Raw genomic sequence first — 22,374 nt, forward strand, 5'->3', positions numbered from 1 at the left:
TCTCTCTCTTTCTCTCTCTCCCTCTCTCTCTGCCCCTCTCTCACTCGCACTCTCGCTCTCTCAAAATAAATAAAAAATGATTTTTAAAAAAATCAACTCAAAAACTTAAAAAAGATTAACCAAACTAAGAGAGAATTTCAGTAAGAAACTGATGTTCCCTCTTCCTGCTGTTTCTCCTAACCGTTCACAAGCAGCGTAACAACCAACACTTACTGAGCGTTACCAAGCCAGGCACTGTGCTAGGTGGATTACACACGTGATCACAATAATCTGATGGATTACACACCTCTTATGTTACAGATAAGGAAACTGAAGAGGTTGTAGACTCTTGCCCAGGGTCACTCAAGTATTACACAGAAGAGCTGGGATTCCCCCAAGCTGTCTACTTCTAGAGTCAGTGCTCTTAACCACTCCTTCCTCCTGCAAATACTCTGTAAACATATGTTATTTATGCTAATGCTCAAACTGGATCGCTGCTGCCCCAGCGGTCTCTGCCCATGGTCCCCAGCACCACCACACTGTGGTGTCATGGGAAAGCCTCTGTATGGAAAGGTTGGCTGAATATCCAACAGAAGTTCCACCTTAGAAGTGGGTCAATACTGCACTGCTTTGGAGACTACATGAGTGCCCGCAAGAGCCTTCTGGCCCACAGGTAAAAAAGTGGGGCATGTACATTTCCGGCCTTTTGTTCTAGAAGAGATGGTGAAAGACCATGTTGAGAGAAAGAAATGTAAAAGCCTCCTCTGTAGCCTGAGGTTTAGAGACCAGGGAGGCGTTATAACTGTGCTTTGTAGTCAGAAAGATGTAGGTTCCAAATCCTAGCTCTACCACTTGCTGTATCTCTGATCTGGGGCAAGGAGCTAATTAATCTCTCTAAGCCTGTTACCTCACCTATCATAACACAAAGGTTGTTGTCTCAAGCACTAAATGAGATAGAGAATGCAACATGATGCTGGGTCCGCTTTCCTTTATGTCTTAACAAAAAAAACTTTTTAATGTTTCTTAATTCTTTGACAGAGAGAGGGAGAGAGAACACGAAGCAGGGAGGGGAAGAGAGAGGGAGACACAGAATCCGAAGCAGGCTCCAGGCTCCGATCTGTCGGCACAGAGCCCGACACAGGCCCGACAGGGCTGGAACTCATGAACCGCGAGATCATGACCTGAGCTGAAGTCGGACGCTGAACCGACTGAGCCATCCAGGCGCCACTCCTTTATTTCTGAAAGAAGTAGGGGAACCCAAAAATCTCTAAAATCCTTTCCATCTTTAAAATCTTGTAAAGTTCTGCCTCATTTTCAGCTCAAAAACTTTAAAAGATTAACCAAAATTAAAAAGATTTCTACTACAGAGATTGATGCCACCTCTTCCTTGTTTTTTCTTTAAACTGGAATGTGAAAAAGTAGGATATGCCTGGAAAGGGTTCAACCTACAGAAAAGGAAGTCAGCAGTTGGAAAGCCACTACAGCTGGTTATTCACTTTATTCTGAAAGCATTGGGCCTGTTGATACAATCACACCCACAGGAAAACTTCATACAGTTGGCTAAAGGCCATCCGAAATGACGCAGCAATAACCCATCACGTAAAAGTCAGCCGTGTCACTGATTCTGTCCGGCTAATTTGGTTGCGCGAGATGAGACCCAGGCCACCTTGGTTCCATCCAGGGAAGTGAGGAGACCAGCAGGGATCCCCGAGGATTCCTGGGGCAGGAATTGCTGGGCCTAGAACCGAGGGCTGTCTCACGGCTGCTGTTTCCCTCCTCGGTCAGCCCACTCTGCCATGTTTATGAAACAGCTCCCTCTGATTTGATGAGTCTCTGTGCTTTCATAAATCTGACTCCCATACGGTTTTGCCTTGCCTCAGCCCCCTCCCCTCATTCTCTGCATGAGGTGCTTTCGACCTTGATCTTGCATATGTGACATATGCATATACACTCCTCTGCAGGCAATTCTCTATACTTTCATCAGAGTCCTGGAGGGGGCAATAACCCCACAAAGGAGTAAAAACCACTGTCCTATCTCATGACACTCTAGCTATAGTACCTCTCCTGGTACCTCTCTTACTCATTTGGTTTCCTAATTCCAAATTTCTAATAGAGTAATAGTAATGGCTACCATATATGGAGCTTTGAGGATGAGCCAGACAGTTATAAGGATTTTATGTGGATTAACTTTTTAATTCTCAAAACGGCATTATAAAGGATCTAATATCTTACAGAAAGGAAACTGGGGCATGGTGAACCTTGAGTAACATGAACTACTCGTAAGGTTACACTGCTAGTAACTGGCTGAGACTGAAGATTCCAAAGACATGGTGCTTAAAATTTTCTGAATCAAGGGGTGCGTGGGTGGCTCAGTGGGTTAAGCATCCAACTTTTGATTTCGGCTCAGGTCATGATCTCACGGTTCATGAGTTCAAGCCCCACATTGGGCTCTGTGCAGACAGAGCAGAGTCTGCTTGGGATTCTCTCTCTCCCTCTCTTTCTGCCCCTCCCGTTCGTATACTCTCTCAAAATAAATAAACATTTATATATATATTTAAACTTTCTGAATCAAGCCACAGGTTGCTGGTAAGACCACAGGCGGGCATCCTTGGATCAAGTCCAGTCGCAGCTGTGGCAGGGTGAAGGTGGATGGACACGGGGGGGTCAGATGGCTTGAAACACAGCCACTGCCAGGCAAGGCCACAGCAGAATAGTTTCTCTTTAAAAGAGCGTGGGTGGTGGGCAGTCACACTTAATAACTAATATGTCTACTATTACCATTACTTTCACTATTTGTCTTCTAGGAATATTTCAAAATCAACAAGGTGATTAATTAAAACTTCTCTTTAAGAATTACATAAGAAAGGTACGATACTGTGGGAAGAGAAATAAGGGGTGGCCAGGAGCCTGTCAGCTGAAGAGATATAAAACTCAATCACGCACATGCACACATACACACAAATGAACACAGCCCTGACTGGCGTGAGGCTTCCCTATGGATGTAGGGAGAGCGAGTCCTGCCTTAGGACTGAATAGCCATGAAGAGACCTAAATGCAAACTACCACCTACCTTTATTCCCCCAATCCCTAACAGCCTGTTGTGGAAAAACTCCTCTTACTTATGAACAAACATAAATTTATCTCTAAAAATTACTACTGAGAAAGAGAGGGGAGGAGGGAGGGAGGGAGGGAAGGAGGGAGAGAGCGGGGGAGAGAGAGAGAGAGAGAGAGAGAGAGAGAGAATGCAGGAAATTAAAAAAAAAAAAAAAGAGGGGCGCCTGGGTGGCGCAGTCGGTTAAGCGTCCGACTTCAGCCAGGTCACGATCTCGCGGTCCGTGAGTTCGAGCCCCGCATCAGGCTCTGGGCTGATGGCTCAGAGCCTGGAGCCTGTTTCCGATTCTGTGTCTCCCTCGCTCTCTGCTCCTCCCCCGTTCATGCTCTGTCTCTCTCTGTCCCAAAAATAAATAAACGTTGAAAAAAAAAATTAAAAAAAAAAAAAAAAAAAAAAAAAAAAAAAAAAGAATATATTCCAAGATAATTTTTCCCAGACTAGGTAAAAATCATGGCCCAAACCATTAATTTTAAAATGATCTCTGTGGTAGGCAGATTATGCCCCACTCCTACCCCCAAACCTGTCCATGTCCTGACCTCTGTGAATCTGTCACCTTATGTGGCAAAGAGGAAATAAGGTTCTGGATAGAATTACGGCTCCTAGTCAACTAACGGAGGTAGAGTAGCCCAGATTACCCAGGTGGGGCCAATGTAATCAATCACAAGTGTTCTTAAAAATGAAGAGGGGGACACAAGAGAAGTCAGAGCTGGAAGGAGATGGGGCTGTGGGAGCTCAGGGCTCTGTGATGTGAGAAGGACTTGACCCTACAACTGCTAGCTTCGAAGGTGGAGGAAAATGACCCCAAGCACAGAATGCAGGCAGCCTCTAGCAGCTGGGAAGGGTGTGCATCAAGGGGGATTCTCCCCGAGATCCTCCAGGAAGGGACCCAGGTGTGCTGACAGTGTGATTTCACCCCGTGGACCCACGTCAGATTTCTGACCTCCAGAAATGTAAGATGATGAATGTGTGTTCTTTGAAGTCACTAAATATGTGATAATTTGTTACCAGTAATTTGTTGAGCCTTTATGAAATAAGAGCTGTAAACAAAGATAAAGCAGTTCCAAAAAGAAAAGAAATGATACAGGCACCTGGGTGGCTCAGCCAGTTAAGCGTCCAACTTCTGCTCAGGTCATGATCTTGAGGTTCGTGAGTTCCAGCCCTGCATCATTGGGCTTGAGCTGACAGCTCAGAGCCTGGAGCCTGCTTAGGATTCTGTATCTCCCTCTCTCTGCCTCTGCCCTCATTCTCTTTTTCTCTCTCCCAAAAGTAAATAAACATTAAAATTTTTTTTAATTAAAAAAATAAAGAAATGATATAAGTAAAAGTTAAAAAAAAAGGAACTAGCAGAGTTCAGAAAGGAGAGGAAGAGTAAAATCAAGTCAATATGTAAAAAAAAGGTAGTAATGGTAGCAACAAAAAGGAGCAAAGAACCTGTTAAAAACACAGCTCGGGCTATGGAAGATGAACTTGAAAAACTGAGAAGATAAAATGGAAAACAAAAGGATCAGAGAGAAAATAACAGATACAGGAAATGACAATGGCAAACTAACAAATCCCAACAGGGATTTTTGCTTCTAATGTTTATTTATTTTGAGAGAGAGAGAGAGAAAGAGCACAAGTTGGAGAGGGGCAGAGAGAGAGGGAGAGAGAATCCCAAGCAGGCTCTGCACTGTCAGTGTAGAGCCCACTCGAGGCTCAAACTCACGAACTGTGAGATCATGACCTGAGCTAAAATTAAAAGTTAGATGGACACTTAACAGACTGAGCCACCCAGGTGCTCCCTGACTGGGATTTCTGGAGAAAAGAACATAGAGAGCTGAAAAGGTGTTCTGGGATATAGTTCAAGAAATTAAAAAAGTTACCTTAAATGACCTTAGTGAAGGGTTACATACGTTCTACAATAAACTAATAGAGATGAATGAACATCAAGACACAGTGAGGTTACTGTGCCTTGAAGATACAAAAACAAACCCCCCAAAATGAATTCCATGACCATTAAGAAAAAGAAAAAAAAAATCAGGCCACAACCACCTATGAAGGAAAAATCAGGCTGGCTTCAGACTTTCAGGAATACTCAACTGCAGAAAACAGCAAGGATTATACAAAGAGAAGTATGACTGCAGAATTTTGTACCCAACAGTCACTTCAGTACAAAGGCATCAGGCGGTTACTTAAAAATGTGCAAGGATGGAAATGAAATAGTTCACATGAGTCGATTCTGAAGAAACCAACAGATGAATAGTTATCAACCCAGGGACGAAGGAAGAAACTGTAGCAAAAGGACTGGAAGCAGATGCTGGATTCATAAATGAGAGAATAAAAATGTTATAAGAGAATGACATATGTTAGAAATAATAACGTAATTAGCAAAATTCAGAAGACAGAGGAGGAAGAAAAGCAGTAGATCATTTAAATATTTTGACTTCCTCATCATCCATAATGGGGGTCAGTAGACACTTCTTAGAACTCGCAGTCTTAGCCATGATGAATACATGTTATCATTTAAAGGTATAAAAGTAGGGGTGCTTGGGTGCCCAACTCTTGGTTTTGGCTCAGGTTTAAGTGTCCAACTCTTGGTTTTGGTTCAGGTCATCATCTCATGGTTTGTGAGTTTGAACCTCAAGCTGGGCTCCACGCTGATGGCACAGAGCTTGCTTGGGATTCTCTCTCTCTCCACCCCTTCTGTGCTTGCTCATGCACGCTCTCAAGATAGATAAACTTAAAAAACAAAACGAAATCCTTTAAAAAAAAAGTGTAACAGTAAACTTGTACCCAATAGAGCTAATTGCTTACCTGATATCCTTCTACCTTTCTTCCTTACTAATAGGACCCCAATTTGGGTCAGGGACGCAATGTGCCCACTTAGAAATAGTCACCTTCCCAGCTAAGGGTGACAGCCAGGGTGAAGTTGTGACATAGTTCTGGTCAGTAAGACCTATTTGTAGGGTTTCTAGGAAGTTTTGCATCCTTAATAGAGGCATCCCTTTTCCTTGGCCTCCTTGTTTTCTTCTTTTCTGGAACGTAGATGGTGGACCGACTGTGGCATAACCATGAGATAAGCAGGAACAGTGACATCAGAAGCCGAGGACAGCCAAGTGGGACAGCACCAAGTGCCAGGCTTACCGGTGACACTGCGCAGCCATGGCACCCACCCAACCGCTCACCTCCATACTGTTCATTTTATGAGGAAAATGTCCCCTATTCAGTTAAGCCACTGGTGATGGAGTCTAGTCCATAAAAACCAAACATAACCCTAACTGAAAATCACTTGAAAAAACTAATAATAGGAACGTAGCGAATCCAAAATCGGGTGATGGAAGGGAGAGCGGAACGTCAAGTTGTAGTTATGTAGGTAACTCCTAGGGGAAAAAACCCTAAAACTAACTGTAAATGCTCAAATTAATCAGAAGGAAAATACACATAAACCAATGCAGCCACCAAACACAGGGTAAAACCCATTTAAGAAAGTAAAAAGCAAACAGTATATTCAAATTCAGACAGAACTAAAACCAAGTATATCTGTCATATCAGTAAACTCATGCTGACTCAAGATCACAATCAAACTCTATGTTGAACACTGAACATTCACTTGGAACAAAGCAATTCTCCCAAAACTGGCCTAATAAACTTAATGCAATTAACATTCGAAATCTTAAGGAATTTTCACTTTGAAACTTGAAAAGCTGGTTTTGAAGTTCAACTCTGGAAAAGAACACAGAAGAGATTTTTGTCCTCTCACACAGCAAAATGCAGTATGAAGGGTCAGCTCTCATGGTTATGGTAATCACATTAATACTAACAGTTTACTGTTCTTCCAATCCTTGCCTGTCAGGCAAGCAGGTGCTGCCCTAACACGCTTTATGGGTATTATCTCATTTAAACCTCACATCCCTGCAAAGTAGCCAGTACACCACCCCTAGTTAACAGACTGGGGTTTAGGAAGATGGGATCTCTGCCTGAGGTCACACAGCCAGTAAGTAAGTGCTGGCTAAGTCTGACCCAGGAACTCTTCCTCCAGAGCTGATGCTGTCTCTGGTCTAACTCACTACACACAACTGCCTCTCAGCTGGACGGGTAACACAGTGAAACAGACTCCACTCATATGAAAAGCATGTGATAAAGGTGATATTTCTAAATAATGAGTAAAGGACAGATTATTCAATAAATGGCTCTGAGACCAGTGAGCCTCTATGCTGAAACAAATAGATCTCTACTCTCACATCTTATGCAAAGGTAAATTACAAATGTATTCACAACTTAACATAATAAACAAAAAGGTAGGGGCGCCTGGGTGGCGCAGTCGGTTAAGCGTCCGACTTCAGCCAGGTCACGATCTCGCACTCCGTGAGTTCGAGCCCCGCGTCAGGCTCTGGGCTGATGGCTCGGAGCCTGGAGCCTGTTTCCGATTCTGTGTCTCCCTCTCTCTCTGCCCCTCCCCCGTTCATGCTCTGTCTCTCTCTGTCCCAAAAATAATAAACGTTAAAAAAAAAAATTTTAAAAATAAACAAAAAGGTAGATGAATATTTTCATAATCTTGGATCTGGAAGGGTCTTCACAATCACAATACCAAACCCAGAGGCTATAAAAAGCCAACGGATTGACTACATAAAAATTTTAAACATTTTTTTTTTTTTGGCAAAAGTTACTACACACAAAGTTAAAAGAAAAAATGAAAAATATTTCCAACCTATACAGTAGACAGGAGTAATACATATAAAATTATTAAAAGCAATAAGAATATGACAAACAGTCTAATAAAAACCGGCACTTTGGAACATAGAAATAGCTAGTATGTCTAGGAAAAGCCATTCAACCTCACTAACAATTCAGGAATGTACAGTAAAATAATAATACCATTTTTCACCCATCAGATCAGCAAACGCTGTTTACAATCGCAAAATCTAGTGACAAAGGGATAAAGTTTTTCGTTAATAGGTACAAGCATCTGAGAGGGATTTAGTAAAATGTATCAAAGGGCCTTAAAATGATGGGTATGTGCACATGCAAATGGCTCAGCAATACTATTTCTAGGCCTCTATCTTACAGAAATACTAGCTCAAATGTGTCAAAATACATATACAAGAGTACTGAGTGCAGTGTGCTTACAATGCCAACACATCACAGTTAGATCTGTGCACAGGAGGATGATTCTACTCAAACAGAGACACAGGATGTAGCCTCTGGAAAGAATAAGGCAGAACTCAATATAGTGGCACAGGAAAAGATTAAGGGCATATTGCATTAAGTGGAAAAGAAACCATATTGTAGAACATTATTATGGCATGGTGCCTTTTATCTTTTAATTTGAAACTACGTGTGTGTATACACACACACGCACACAAACATACTCATAGGATCTGTCTCCCTCTCCCTCTCTCTCCTTCCTCTCTTCCTCTCTCCCTCCTCATACATGCAACTAGTTGGCTGTCCGGATGCTTGCATGCTCTGGAAAGAGATACACCAGACTTTCAGTGCTCACTTTTAGGGAGTAGGATTGGTGGAAGAAAGGGGAGAGAGAAAATTTCACATTTTACTTGATTCAGACTGAATGTTACTAGCGTGTTTTCTTTAGTAATTAAAAACAAGAAGGCTAGAAAAGTACATCAAATTAAAACAGGTGAAAAAATTAATTAGAATAGAAGATTTTATCCAAAGAATAGCATACCTTTGTTTTTTCAGCTGTGGCTTATTTGAAAATTGTGATATTAGAAATACTTGCTGAGCTTATTCAGCTTTGTGTGAACGTTTTCAAACCCAAATTAAGTACTATTAAAATAATAATGTCCACACTACATTCCTTTATACCACAGGTTGTTTCCCATTTCAGGATGAACTTTAAGTAAGGTAACGTGTGCACATTCACAGAGTTTTGAAATGCTTTTGGTATTTTTAATTGCCTGAGCATGCTGAAAGTTAACTTAATAGGTAATAGTTAACAGAATATTACTATATTACAAAGTTACAGTAATTAAAACAGTATGGTATTGGCATAAAAATAGATCAGTAAAAGAAAATACAGAGTCCAGAAATGAACCTATGCATGTATAGCCAGTTAATTTATAACAAAGGAGCCAAGAACATAGAAGGGTTAGAAAGGATAGTCTCTTCGATAAATGGTGTTCGAAAAACTGACAGCCACGTGCAAAAGGATGAAACTGGACCCCCATCTTACACCCCTACAAAAAGATCAACTCAAAATGAATAAAGGACTTAATCATAAGATGTGAAACCATGAAGCTCCTAGAAGAAAACACAGGTGGTAAGCTCCTTGATGTCCATCTTGGCAATAACTTTTTGGATTTAACATCAAAAGCAAAGAAAATGAAAATAAAGCTAAGTCGGACTACATCAAAGGAAACTATCAACAAAATGAAAAGACAACCTATGGGAAAAAGTATTTTCAAATCATATGTCTCATAAGGAGTTAATACCCAAAATATATTTAAAAATCCTTCCAACTCAATGGCAAAAAACCCAGTTAATCTGATTTTAAAATGGGCAGAGGAACTGAACAGAGAACCAACCCAAATGTCCATCAATGGATGGGATGAAGAAATAAAATGTGTTATATACTGTTGACCCTTGGACAACATGGGGGTTAAAGTACCAACCCCCCCCCAATGTGCACAGTCAATAATTTGTGTATGACTTTGACTCCCCCAAAACTTAACACTAATAAACTCCCTACTGTTGACAGGGAGCTTTACCAATAACATAACAGTCCCCTGACACATATTTGGTACTTTATATGTGTTATATACTGTACTGTTAAAATAAAGTAAGCTAGAATGAAGAAAATGTTATTAAGAAAATCATCTGCGGGGCGCCTGGGTGGCTCCGTTGGTTAAGTGTCTGACTTCAGCTCAGGTCATGATCTTGTGGTCCGTGAGTCTGAGCCCCGCATCGGGCTCTGTGCTGACAACTCAGAGCCTGGAGCCTGCTTCAGATTCTGTGTCTCCCTGTCTCTCTGACCCTCCCCCATTCATGCTCTGTCTCTCTCTGTCTCAAAAATAAATAAACGTTAACAAAAAAAATTTTTTTAAATAAAAAAAAAAGAGAGAGAATCATCTGGGAGGGGTACCTGGGTGGCTCTGTGGGTTGAGTGTCCGACTTCTGCTCAGGTCATGATCTTGCAGTTTGTGGGTTTGAGCCCCACGTCGGGCTCTGTGCTGACAGCTCAGAGCCTGGAGCCTGCTTCGGTTTCTGTGTCTCCCTCTTTCTCTGCCCCTCCCCAACTCATATTCTGTCTCTGTTTCTCAAAAATGAATAAACGTTAAAAAAATTTTAGACAAAGAAAAAAGAAAATCACCTGGGAGAGAAGATCCTTTTACATTGCCATAGGGTATTTACCAAAAAAAAATCATGTAAGTGGACCCGTGCAGTTCAAACTATGCGGGCGCTGTACACAGAATGGAATATCATTCAACCTTCAAAAAGAGTGAAATTCTATCACCTGCTACAACGTGGATGAACCCTGAAAACATGCGAAGTGAACTGAGCCAATCACAAAAGGACACATATTGTAGGATTCCACTTACACGGGATATCTAGAATGGTCAAATCCATAGAGACAGAAAGGAGAATAGTGGATACTGGGGCTGGGGGTGGGGTGTGGTAAGATAGGGAGTTAGTGCTTAATAGTCATGGAGTTTAAGTTTGGGATGACGAAAAGATTCCAGAGATGGACAGTGGTGATGGCTACACTGAATGCTACTGAAATGTACGCTCAGAAAGGGTTAAAATGGTAAATTTTATGTATTTGTTTTACCACAATAAAAATTTAGTAGAAAGCCTTGCGTTATTTTTTAAAAAGCACGGTGTTTTCTTAGCTCTCTGTATTCCCAACCTTCAATCCATTCAACTAACATGTACCCAAAAAGTAGGAAAAAAAGCCATTACTAGGTTCAAAGACAAATTCTCCAGAATCTAAAGTCCACAAAACAGACGCTCAGTGACTACGTACAGGAGGAATTATCTTTTATGCCAAAGCAATGAGGAAAATGCAAGCTTAAAAAAAAAAACCAAAAAAAAAAACCCTTCTCATTTAAGCAAACATTTTCAAAATTATTTTCAGAAATCTGACTTGCAGGTAAAATCTGGTGCCTATCCTTGCTTATTAACTGCATTTTCACTAAAGAAAATGGACATTGAAAAGCATCAAAAAACAGCAAGTCAGAACCACACCACTGGCAAAAGCACATGATCACTAACCGCTAAATACCGGGCAAAGAATAAACACACTGAGCATGGAAGACGTTACAAGCACATTGAAAACACTTCAAGTAAGACCTCAGCGGATGAGCTGACGTGGAAGCCAGGGATACAAATGGCAGGAATTATTTTCCAAAAAGGCTCTGGGTAAGAGGTCATTGTTTCGTGTAAGTAGATCAGACTGCGTTTTTATTCTTCCGTGTTATTAGAAGGAGAAGACAGGAAACAGGTGTGTACGTGGGAGTCACCCAGAGAAGAAGCCTCTTGGCAGTGGTATGCCCTGTTCCAATGTTGTCTTAAATCTTGTATTCCAGTGCAGGAGGTGGGTGGGGACCAGGGGAGGGAGGGGGGAAGGGAATGTGCAGTGTAAGCCACTGAGCAAAATCACTCACTTCATATTATACAAAGGAGTGAAAGGGCTATAGGAGTAAGTTCTGCTACTTCCTATACATTATTCTCCTTTGAACTTCAACGATAAACATATGGGACTATATTCTGCATTACTGGTTCTGTTGATTCTGCATTTTACCGCTATGGAAACTGAGGCTCACACAAGATGAATAAACTTGCCTGAAGCCACGCTATTAGTGGATGATGGAGTGCGGGTGTAAACCTCAGGTCTGACTCCAAGGCTCGGGACACCCTGAGCTACACCACCCCACTCCCACCCAGGCAGGAGAAAATAAGTTAGGGACAAAAATGGAAATGATAGAAAGAAAATATGCTAGGGTGGGTGCCAAAATAAACTACAAAACATTTACTTTTAAGATGAGATCTTGAAATAGTAGCAAGAAAGAGTCAGCTAACAGGGAGGAGCTGAGCAGGCCCTGAGTAGGAAACTAGATACATTAAGGGTATTTCTGAGCAAGGGCTTCTCAGGGTGCTTTCATCCACCCCCCCCCCCTTTTTTTTTTAGCAGATATTGACCGGAATATCAGACATGCCTATTTTCAAATACGTGGATAAAGTCCTGTACCCAAATCAAAAGTTATTTTTTCCACTTTGACTCCTATCCACACCTCCGCATGAATCCTGGAAACGTGGGCTTCCAGTCATTCCTGAGGCAGTACCTCAGTTTTATCGCTTGCTAGGAGCTGCTCCTTAGGTCTCCTCTTGTTTTTCAAGAAAATGAGGAAATGAGTAGAGAGACAAGAGCCACAGACATGACAGACACCTGCCTTGTGGGGTTTTCTGAAGCGGGAACAAAAAGTATCTATGAGGTACACGATCCCTTATAAAAGGTCTCTCCCTCCCCCTTACTGTTAACGAAATAAACATTTCTTCTAAGAATAGAAGAGTTGACCTAATAGGTTTAGTCATTTTAATTGAGGTATCATCAATTTTCCCAGGTAACTGAAGCTTGGTCCTAGAGTCCTAATTAAAGTAATAGAGAAAAAGAGCCCCAGGTAAAGGCCTGAGATGGTCTCTATGAATAAGGGGCACTGATTACAAGATCTATTTCAGCTTTCATGAAATTAAATTTACTTTTTCCACCTCAACCGTGTTCTGAATAACTGGGTTGAACAGAGTCATAATCTTTAGATCAAGATATTCATCATTAACGCAAACTCCTCCATCCAGTGAAAATGCCATTTATCACAACATAATTATCACTGACTATCATACACAAAGTGTATAACAGCATAGCACCCCAGGAGCCACTAACACTGGATTAAAGTGGGGTAGGCAGAGCTGATGCTCTGAAATACAGTAGGGTGCAAAGTGGATACAAATAATGCTGCAGAGATATGATCTACTGACATAAAAATGTTTTTAAACAACACATGAAAGTGTTTTGTGCCTATTTATGGCATGAATCCATTTTTATTTTTAAAATAAAATCACATAGGCATTCATTTCACCTCTACACAGTTATTATATGTAGGGTAAAAAAAGTCTGGGCAGATATATACAAAATATTAAAAACAGTTATCACAAAATAGAAGAACCAGGGTTTTTTTTTCCTTTTACTTAAAACTCATTTTCTAAATTTTCTACAACCAAAGGAAAAGGGGCTCGAACTCACAAACCGTGAGATCACGACCTGAGCAGAAACCAAGAGTCGGACGCTTAACCGACTGAGCCACCTAGGCGCCCCCAAAAGGAAAAGATCTTAAAAGATACTGACATGACTGCAAAAGACAGGGAAGGATGAGATTTTTTCTCATTTATCACTGGCCTGTGATCAATAGATAGAAGAAATAATGTCACAAATTTTAAAAAATGGAATGCAACACATTTTTTAAGCAGCAATTTTGACAGAGTGCTAATCGAATCAGAAATTCTTTCAAAATTCTGCTAAGAGAATATTTTTTTCAACGCACATCATGTTCATCTTGAGGAAAAATAAATGGGCTTTAATTTTTTTTTTTTTTGCTATGTTAGATCATGCTGAGTTTTAATGCAGAAAACCTATGAAAAATACCCTTGAATATAAAGGCAGCAAAGTAAATTCTCACAGATGGAATTTCATTTTTGTTCTAACTAATTTGTGAACACTGCTTAGGAAAACCCATGCTGATAGAGCATTACATGCTTTCAAATAATGAAATACTTAGTAATCCCATTAAAATATCTGTTAAAGAGGGGCGCCTGGGTGGCGCAGTCGGTTAAGCGTCCGACTTCAGCCAGGTCACGATCTCGCAGTCCGTGAGTTCGAGCCCCGCGTCAGGCTCTGGGCTGATGGCTCGGAGCCTGGAGCCTGTTTCCGATTCTGTGTCTCCCTCTCTCTCTGCCCCTCCCCCGTTCATGCTCTGTCTCTCTCTGTCCCAAAAATATAAATAAACGTTGAAAAAAAAAAAATTAAAAAAAAAAAAAATATCTGTTAAAGAGAAATGTGATCATCAGGCTTCCACTAATTTGTTTTTAATATGAAGGCTTAGGATCAATTACAAAGTAACATATGCTCAAATCTAAATAAACACAGTAAAAAAAAAAAAACCCACATAATTAATTACTGGTATAATGCAAGTAACTAGACTCGTGTGGTGAAAATTACTTTTTTTTTTTTTTAAGTAGGCATCACACCAGTGTGGAGCCCAACACAGGGCTTGAACTCACAACCCTGAGATCAAGACCTGAGCTGAGATGGAGAGTCAGACGCTTAACCACCTGAGCCACCCAGGCGCCCCTCCGTGTTACTCTTAAATATTTAGATAAGCTCATGTTGACCTGTTGCTTCCTTTTCTTGGAATGTGAATTGCCTAATCAGGTAACCAGGCTAGCCGTAGTCATTACGCAGGAGTGCAAAGCGTATGTCACTGTCTCCTGACTTTTCCTAAGTGAAGCAATGCAGTGGCACAGACCGAGTCATATCTGAGCCCCTGTCTCGGCTCAGCCACTTACCAGCTGTGTGACTTCAGCTACCTGGCTCTCTAGGCTTCTACAGCCTTGAGGACAGGGAGACGATGTTCCATGTGTGGTAAAAGGATTCATCAGATGAATGCACGTAAGGTATTCATACAGTAGCCTGGCAGGAAGGAAGTACTCAAAAAAGTGATACCCTACCTAGGTCAAATCCTGGCTCTACCACTTAGCTGTGTGAACTTGAGCAAGTTACACCTCTCCGTCTGTTTCCCCAGGTGCAAAATTAAGCTAATTTAGGGCTGTTGTTCAGAATTAATACGTGTAAACTGCTGGAACTGTCACTGACACATAGTGTTACATGAGTGTCAGCTCCTGTCAGTATATGAATGAGGTGGAGCTGAGTGGGACTTGTGGGGGCTGCCTCCCAATGCTTCTTGAATCTATTTTCCCCTACCAGAGCACTGTGTTGTATTCCACCATCTTCCAGCCTGTTTTCAGTTTCTCTACATCTAACATCTACAGATTGAAGGAAATGCCTGAAACAGAGTAGACTCTCCATAAATGGTTCTCAAAAAAAAAAAAAAAAAAAAAAAAAGAATGAATGTAGTTCCACCTTTTCACCAACTCAGGCTCTGTCTTCTTCAGGTGGTGCCTGAGGCAACTGCCCTAATCCCAGACATGGTCAAATGCTTTTCGCAACACATATAGTTAATAATAAATGCTACTTAATTGGGTATATAAGGCTAAACATTAAAAGAAAGGGGAAAGATTTCACTAACCAATAAATAAATCCCCCATTCCATACCACTGTATCAAGATGGCTATTTTCCATAATTTCTTACTAAAGTAAATACTATTCAGGAAATCCTAAGTAACACTAGAGTAAATACAGTATCCGTGGTTATATATTATGAAGTGTTTAGCTATAAAAATGCTTACATATGATTTCTGGCTCCCAATCTTCTGACAGCCGATATTCCTAAGTTAGGGATTAAGTCTGGTAAGCTCTGCAATGTTTCCTAATTATATCGTATGCTTGTTAAAATTCACTTGAAATCTGAGAACAAACACTAATGAGAAGGGCAAAAGAAGCTAAGAAAGTAAATTTGGAGTCAAGGCAGCTGCATTTGAAAACATCGATTTCGGGGGTGCCTGGTGGCTACATCAGTTTTAGCATCTGACTTTGGCTCAGGTCATGATCTCATGGTTGGTGAGCTTGAGCCCGACATTGGGCTTGCTGTTGCCAGCACACAGCCTGCTTGGGATCCTCTGTCTCCCTATCTCTGCCCCCCACCCCCGAAAAAATAAACATTTAAAAAAATAATAATAAAAATAAAAATGTTGGGACGCCTGGGTGGCTCAGTCGATTAAGTGTCCAACTTCAGCTCAGGTCATGATCTCACAGTTTGTGGGTTCAAGCCCCGCGTGGGGCTCTGTGCTGACACCTCAGAGCCTGGAGCCTGCTTTGAATTCTGTGTCTCCCTCTCTCTCTGCCCCTCCCCTGCTCATGCTCTGTCTCTCGCTGTCTCAAAAATAAATAAAAACATTTAAAAAAAATAAATAAATAAAATAAAAATGTTATTACACTAATTTTACTGACTTGGGAAAAAGGCATGTTTTATTTTCAAAGTAAAACTAAAAAGCAAATGCAAGTAATAGGGGTTATACATGATTTAAGAATCCACTGTCCTTTAAAATGCAAACAACTTTTCACTTGGGTACAGGTGAGCAACTTATTTATCTGATCTATAAAACGTTTTCGTGTCTACAAAACATGATCTGAAATCTTCCCAAGGCACTTCTACATGATTCTAAAGCACACACTGTTGTGTACGGCATTCCCCTTCCTGGGTGTTCATAAATTACACTCCCTTAACAATTTCTCTCAGAATGGAATTTACATCTTCAGCTTGGACTTCTCCCCTGAACCTCAGAATAGTATATCCAGCTGCCCGCTTAGCATTTGCAGTTAGATGTCTGTGGGGCATTACACATGTAACGTGTTCGAGCTGAGCTCCCGATACTGTCCCCAAGCCCGCTTTCCCCACCCGGCAGCTGATCTGCCAGCAGTACCTGCCCTCAGACAACATCCAGAACCTGACTGCCCACCGCCTCTGCTGCTGTCATTCTGGTGCAAGCTGCCATCGACTAACCTGGATCATCGCACAGCCTCCCACTTGGAATCCCTGCCTCTGCCCCTGCCTCCTCTTCAGTTTGTTCTCTCTGTGGTTCTGTTACCGTGTTAGGTTCTATCACATCAGTCTTCTGCTCAAACCCTCCAAGGCTTCCGATCTCAGACACATGTCACAGCTTTCCATCAGCACTCCCGACTCCAATTCACCCTGAGCTCTGACCCCCCTGTCCTCCTCACATCCCCACTTCTTTCAAATGTCACCTGCTCCATGAAGCTTTTGCTGACCACCTTACATGAAGTTTGCACACCACACTCCCCCCCTACCTCGCCCCTCTCTGTACTTTTCCTCCACAGTATCTGCCACCATCTAATCCACTGTGTATCTTCCTTCTTCGTTGTCTTCCTTGTCTCCACTCAGTAGAATAAAAACTCCAAGAGGGCATGGACTTTTGTCTTTTTTGTTTCCTCTGGAGTCAAAAATGGTGCCTGGCATAGAGTAGACACTCAATAACTGTTTGCTGAATGAACAAATGAGTCCACTTATCCAAAACTTAACATCTGACATCATGTTTAACCTGATCAATATTAATTAAGTACAAAAGACAGAAGTCCAAGAATTGCCACCAAATTAGTAGGCCATTTTGGGAGAGATGGCAAATCGTTCGTTCGTTCATTCGTTCATTCCTCATTCATTCAGTGTCCCAGTCACTGGGAAAACAGCAGTGAACAAACAGATATGGTACCTGCCCTCATGGAGCAGACATGTGATGGTGTCCATTCCCCTGTTCCTACAACCATGATCAAAAGGTGCCTGTGGGTAAGGTCAGGGTCAGCAGGCCCCCAGTTTTGCAAGCATGACCCTCAATTCCTTCTTCCCCCTTACCCAGTTCTGAACCCATGAAGCAATCTGTCATCGAGACCTCTTGGGTCTCCCTCAGGTATGCATGCTATGCGATCAAATCCCCTCATTCCAGTAACACTCAACTCCCCGCCCAGCCAGCATCATCTGCCCCCTGAGAATTAGGATGTTCCCCCAACTTCCATCTTGCCACCAGTCTCTCCCCATCCAGCTGGTCTTACACACCATGGCTGGAGTTATATCGCCCCCTAAATGCACACTACTCCCTTTCCTAAACATCCTTAATAACTTCCCATTGCCTATAAAGGGGCATACAAGATCCTAAACAATCTGTCCCAAACATACCTTGATAGGCTCATCAAACACAGCTCTGGTTTTCTGCTCCAGATACCATTCCCTGCGTGGCTCCTTGGCAAACACTGATTAATCCATTGTTTAATACTTGACTGAAATGTTACCTCCTCCAATTCCCTGCAGAAGAGAAAGCTGCCTCCTCTGTGCCCTCAGAACATTCTGTTCATACTTGTGCTGTAGCACTGAAAACATTACGCACAGGCTCCTTCATCACTGTACATGCTCACTGAAGACCATGCCTTACCTACTCTTCGAACTCTACACTTAGCAGAGCACCTACAACAGAAAAGCACTCCATCAATGTCTGAATACATGAACAGCATCGCCACAAAGGGTTCTCTTATCCAGCCCAGAAACCTCTTCCCTGGAATGGCTTCTACCTGCTGATTCCAGTCCTGCTTGAGACCACAGGGAACACAACAAATGCTTTGTCACACAAATGCCTTTCTAATTGGAAAACAGCCATCAGATCCTTTTCGGTATTTTTTTCTCCGAGAGTTCTTTCTGCCTTCTTTCACATTCCACAGCCCAGAGTCTCTTTGCTCTCCTGGTTGTGCTTTTTCTGAACATCTTCTAGGTTTATATCCCTTTAGAATGGTGGCATCTAGGGGTGCCTGGGTGGCTCAGTAGGTTAATCATCCGACTTCAACTCATTACGATTTTGCAGTTCATGAGTTCAAGCCCCTCATGAGACTCTGTGCTGATAGCTCAGAGCCTGGAACCTGCTTTGGATTCTGTCTCCCTCTCTCTGCCCCTCCCCCGCTCATGCTCTGTGTCTCTCTCTTTCTCTCAAAAATAAATTAAGAACAACATTAAAAAAATAGAATGGTAGCACCTAAAACCAGATAAATATCACTCCTTAGTTGTAGTTAATCCTCTTCAATTAATCTAACCTAAAAGAGAATATTTGGAGATTCACACTAATTGTAGGTTCATACTGAGCTTACAATTGACTGAAATTTACAATTTTAATTGTTATTACTTATTTTTATGTTTTATTTTGAGAGACAAAAAGAGAGCGAGCAGGAGACGTGCAGAGACAAAGGGAGACACAATCGAAGCAGGCTCCATGTACTGTCAGCACAGAGTCCGACACAGGGCTTGAACTCATGAACCATGAGATCGAGATCATAACCTGAGCCGAAATCAACAGTCAGATGCTTAACTGACTGAGCCACTGAAGTGCACCACCACCCCAATTTTTTTTATTAAGTAAACTCTACCCCTAATGCAGGACTCAAACTCATGACCCTGAGATCAAGAGTCACATGCTCTACCAATTGACCCGGCCAGGTGCCCCTTGACTGAATTTTTCTAATGTTTGAAGATTAATAGGTTTCATTCTAAAAGCAATGCTCATTAAACATTTTTGTAAACTAAAAATAGGAAGAAAAAACTAATCCCGCCAACTAAAGACATCTACTGAATAAATTCTGTGAATTTTTTAATGCATAAGGGAGTTTTGTTTCTTTTGTATTTCTCTAACCATATTATTCAAGTTATACATATTTCACATATCATAATCATTTAAAAATATTTCTAGTTGAAAATAAACTGTGATTTATTATACACTGACCAGTTGCTATTCTAAAAGTAAACCAGCAAGTTAAGTATTATTATGATTTACAAATGAGAATATTAAAGCTTAGGAAAATGAACTGACTTATCCAAGGCCACACATACAATTTTTTCCCAAATATTTATTTATTTATTTATTTATTTATTTATTTATTTATTTATTTATTTAAAAAGTTTTTATTCTATTTTTAAAGTAATCTCTACACCCAACATGGGGCTCGAACATACAACCCCAAGATCAAGAGTTGCACGTTCCACCGACTGAGCCAGCCAGGCATCTCCTCCATTTTTTTTTATTAATGAGAAATGTAAAGGGGTCATTCATATGAACCATAGAGTCTGTTGAATTTGGACCTATGTTATAGACCTCTGTAACTGCATAGAGATTAACAAAGGAAATTTTCATCACAGCAGAAGGTTCCCCTGTGCCTTTTCTCAGTCAATTCTCCCGCCCAGGAGTAACTATTCTGATACCTGTCATGATCAACTAATTTGCCTGTTCTTGCAACACATAATGATGCAACAACATAACCATGATGTCAGTGAGATTTGTTCATGTTGTTTGTTGTGTGTGTCATTCGTTTGTTCTCTTGTTATTGCCACACAGCATTCCATATAGGAGAATACCATAACTTGTTTAACGCATTCGCCTGTTGATGTACGTTTGGGTTGTTTCCAGTTTGGGGCTACTTTATTATTATTATTATTATTATTATTATTATTATTATTATTTTGAGAGAAAGAGCACATGTGCACATGCAGCAGGGGAGAGGGACAGAGGGAGGGAGGGAAGGAGGGAGGGGGAGAGAGAGAGAGAGAGAGAGAGAGAGAGAGAGAGAGAGAGAGAGAGAACTCTCAAGCAAGCTCCACGCCACCAAGGGTGCAGCTCGATGGGGCTTGATCCTAGGACCCTTGGACCAAGACAGAGCAAAATCAAGAATCAGACCCAGGCGCCCTGGGGTTACTTTGATTAAAGCTGCAAGGAACAACCTTGTTTATGTCTTCTGGTAGACACTTGAACTCATTACTCCTGAGTATATACCTAGGAGTTAGAAGTGCTGAATCATAGGACAGGTGTATAGTTGGCCTGGGAGATACTGAGAAAGGTTTTCCAAAGTGACTCTCCCCAGCAATAGGTAATGAGTTTACCTGCTTCTTATCTTCATCAATATTTGGTTTTTTAATTTTAGTTACTCTGGGGAATGTATCATCTGGTTTTCTTTTAAAGTGCCTTTTTTTTTTTTTTTTTGGTAGGAGTCCCTTTTATGTTCTGGTTGTAAGTCTTTTATCAGATATATATATTGTGAAAATCTTTTCTCCCAGATGTGGCTCATATTCATTTTTAATAGCTATGTATTATTCTCTCAAGTAGATAAGTCATCATTTATTTTTCTACTGCTGGAGGTTTAGACCACTTCTAATTCTTACTGTAATTAAATGCTTTGATGACCATCTTTTAAAGCTCTATCTGTACCTAAAATGTTTCCTTAACCTAGATTTACAAGAAGTAGAGTTACTTAATGTATATGACCATTTGGTATTGATATACACAGAGCCAAAAAGCTTCAGAATGAACTCTATCAATTGATGTTCGTACTCAACAATGCGTGAGAATATCCATTCACCATGTCCTCACCGACTCTGGCTTAAAAAAAAAAATTTTATCAGTTTGATAGAAAAACATTATCAGTATTTTGTTGTTTTAATATTTAGTTCTGTGACTACTAGTAAAATTAAAAATATTTTAATTTTGCTGTCTATACTTTACTTTTACAAATGGTCTGTTCATTTTCTGCATATGCATTTACCTATTGGGGTCTTTAGAATTGTTCTCATTCATTTAACATATTAACCTTTTTCTTTTCCTTTTATATATATTTAATATACAATATATGTGATATTTTTAAGATATTTTTATTTATTTTATTTACTAGAATCATTTCCTGGGATGTAATTTGCTTTGGGCTTTTAAAACTTTTATGTGGTCAAATCTGTAATCATACCCTACCTTAGAAATGTCTTTTCTTGGGGTACCTGGGTGGTTTAGTTGGTTAAGTGTTTGACTCTTGATTTTGGCTCAGGTCATGATTTCATGGTTTGTGAGTTCAGTTCGTGAGTTCGAGCCCCGCACTGACAGTGCAGAGCTAGGTTGGGATTCTCTTTCTTTCTCTCTCTCTCTCTCTCTCTGCCCCTTCCTGGCTCGCATGTGCACACGTGCAAGCTCTCTCTCTTAAAATAAATAAATAAACTTAAAAAGTCTTTTCTCTACAATATTCTGTATATATATACTCTCTATTTCTCTGTAAATATTCACATCCATTTTCTTCCAGTTTTTAAAAATATTTAACTCTTTAATTCCTTAGCAACCTTTTTTGAGGGTATTGTACTGGACTCATCTCTAAATCTTATCTTTTCCTAAACTGATAGCCAGCTGTGGCAGTACCATTTATCAAGTAAATATTCCTTTCTTCTTCGGATGTATGATGCATACTTAATCACTTATTAAATTTTTATACATGCAGCAGTCTCCTGGGCTGTCTTTTCAGTTCTTTCAATTTGTCCTTTTATTCTTGCTGTATTGGGGAACATCTATAGCCTTACACAGACATCGCATACAGCCTTATAGTTATTTCATTTGGCCAATATTCACTGAGCACCTGCACTGTGTTAAATTCTAGGATTAAAATGGTCAACCTGACACACCTGGTCTCTGTCCTTATGGCACCTACCGGCTGGTAGGAAGATGGAGACAAGTCAATGGGCAGTGACAATAGTGTGTAATATGGATGATAGGATATGCACAGGGAGCTAACGGGCCCCTAACCTGGAGCTGGGGAATGA

The 22,374-nt window shown here is 40.9% G+C and overlaps 1 protein-coding gene across 2 annotated transcripts in view; it reads right to left on the minus strand.

Annotated features, from left to right (window-relative positions):
• The window catches only part of MYO1D (myosin ID), a 361,575-nt gene that overhangs the window by 300,213 nt on the left and 38,988 nt on the right, over positions 1-22,374 (minus strand). Inside the window, exon 1 of one of the 2 annotated variants that reach the window (XM_086686605.1) lies at positions 17,947-18,686. The exons of the other annotated variant lie outside the window; for it this stretch is intronic. Coding sequence (XP_086542731.1) covers positions 17,947-17,960 — 14 coding nt within the window. The 5' untranslated portion in view covers positions 17,961-18,686. Of the gene's footprint in view, positions 1-17,946; positions 18,687-22,374 lie in introns of those variants that run through there. 2 annotated transcript variants of the gene reach the window in all.

Source organism: Puma concolor, chromosome E1 (genome assembly GCF_028749965.1).
Source record: "Puma concolor isolate L17-30 chromosome E1, mPumCon1.1.hap2, whole genome shotgun sequence".
NCBI lineage: Eukaryota > Metazoa > Chordata > Mammalia > Carnivora > Felidae > Puma > Puma concolor.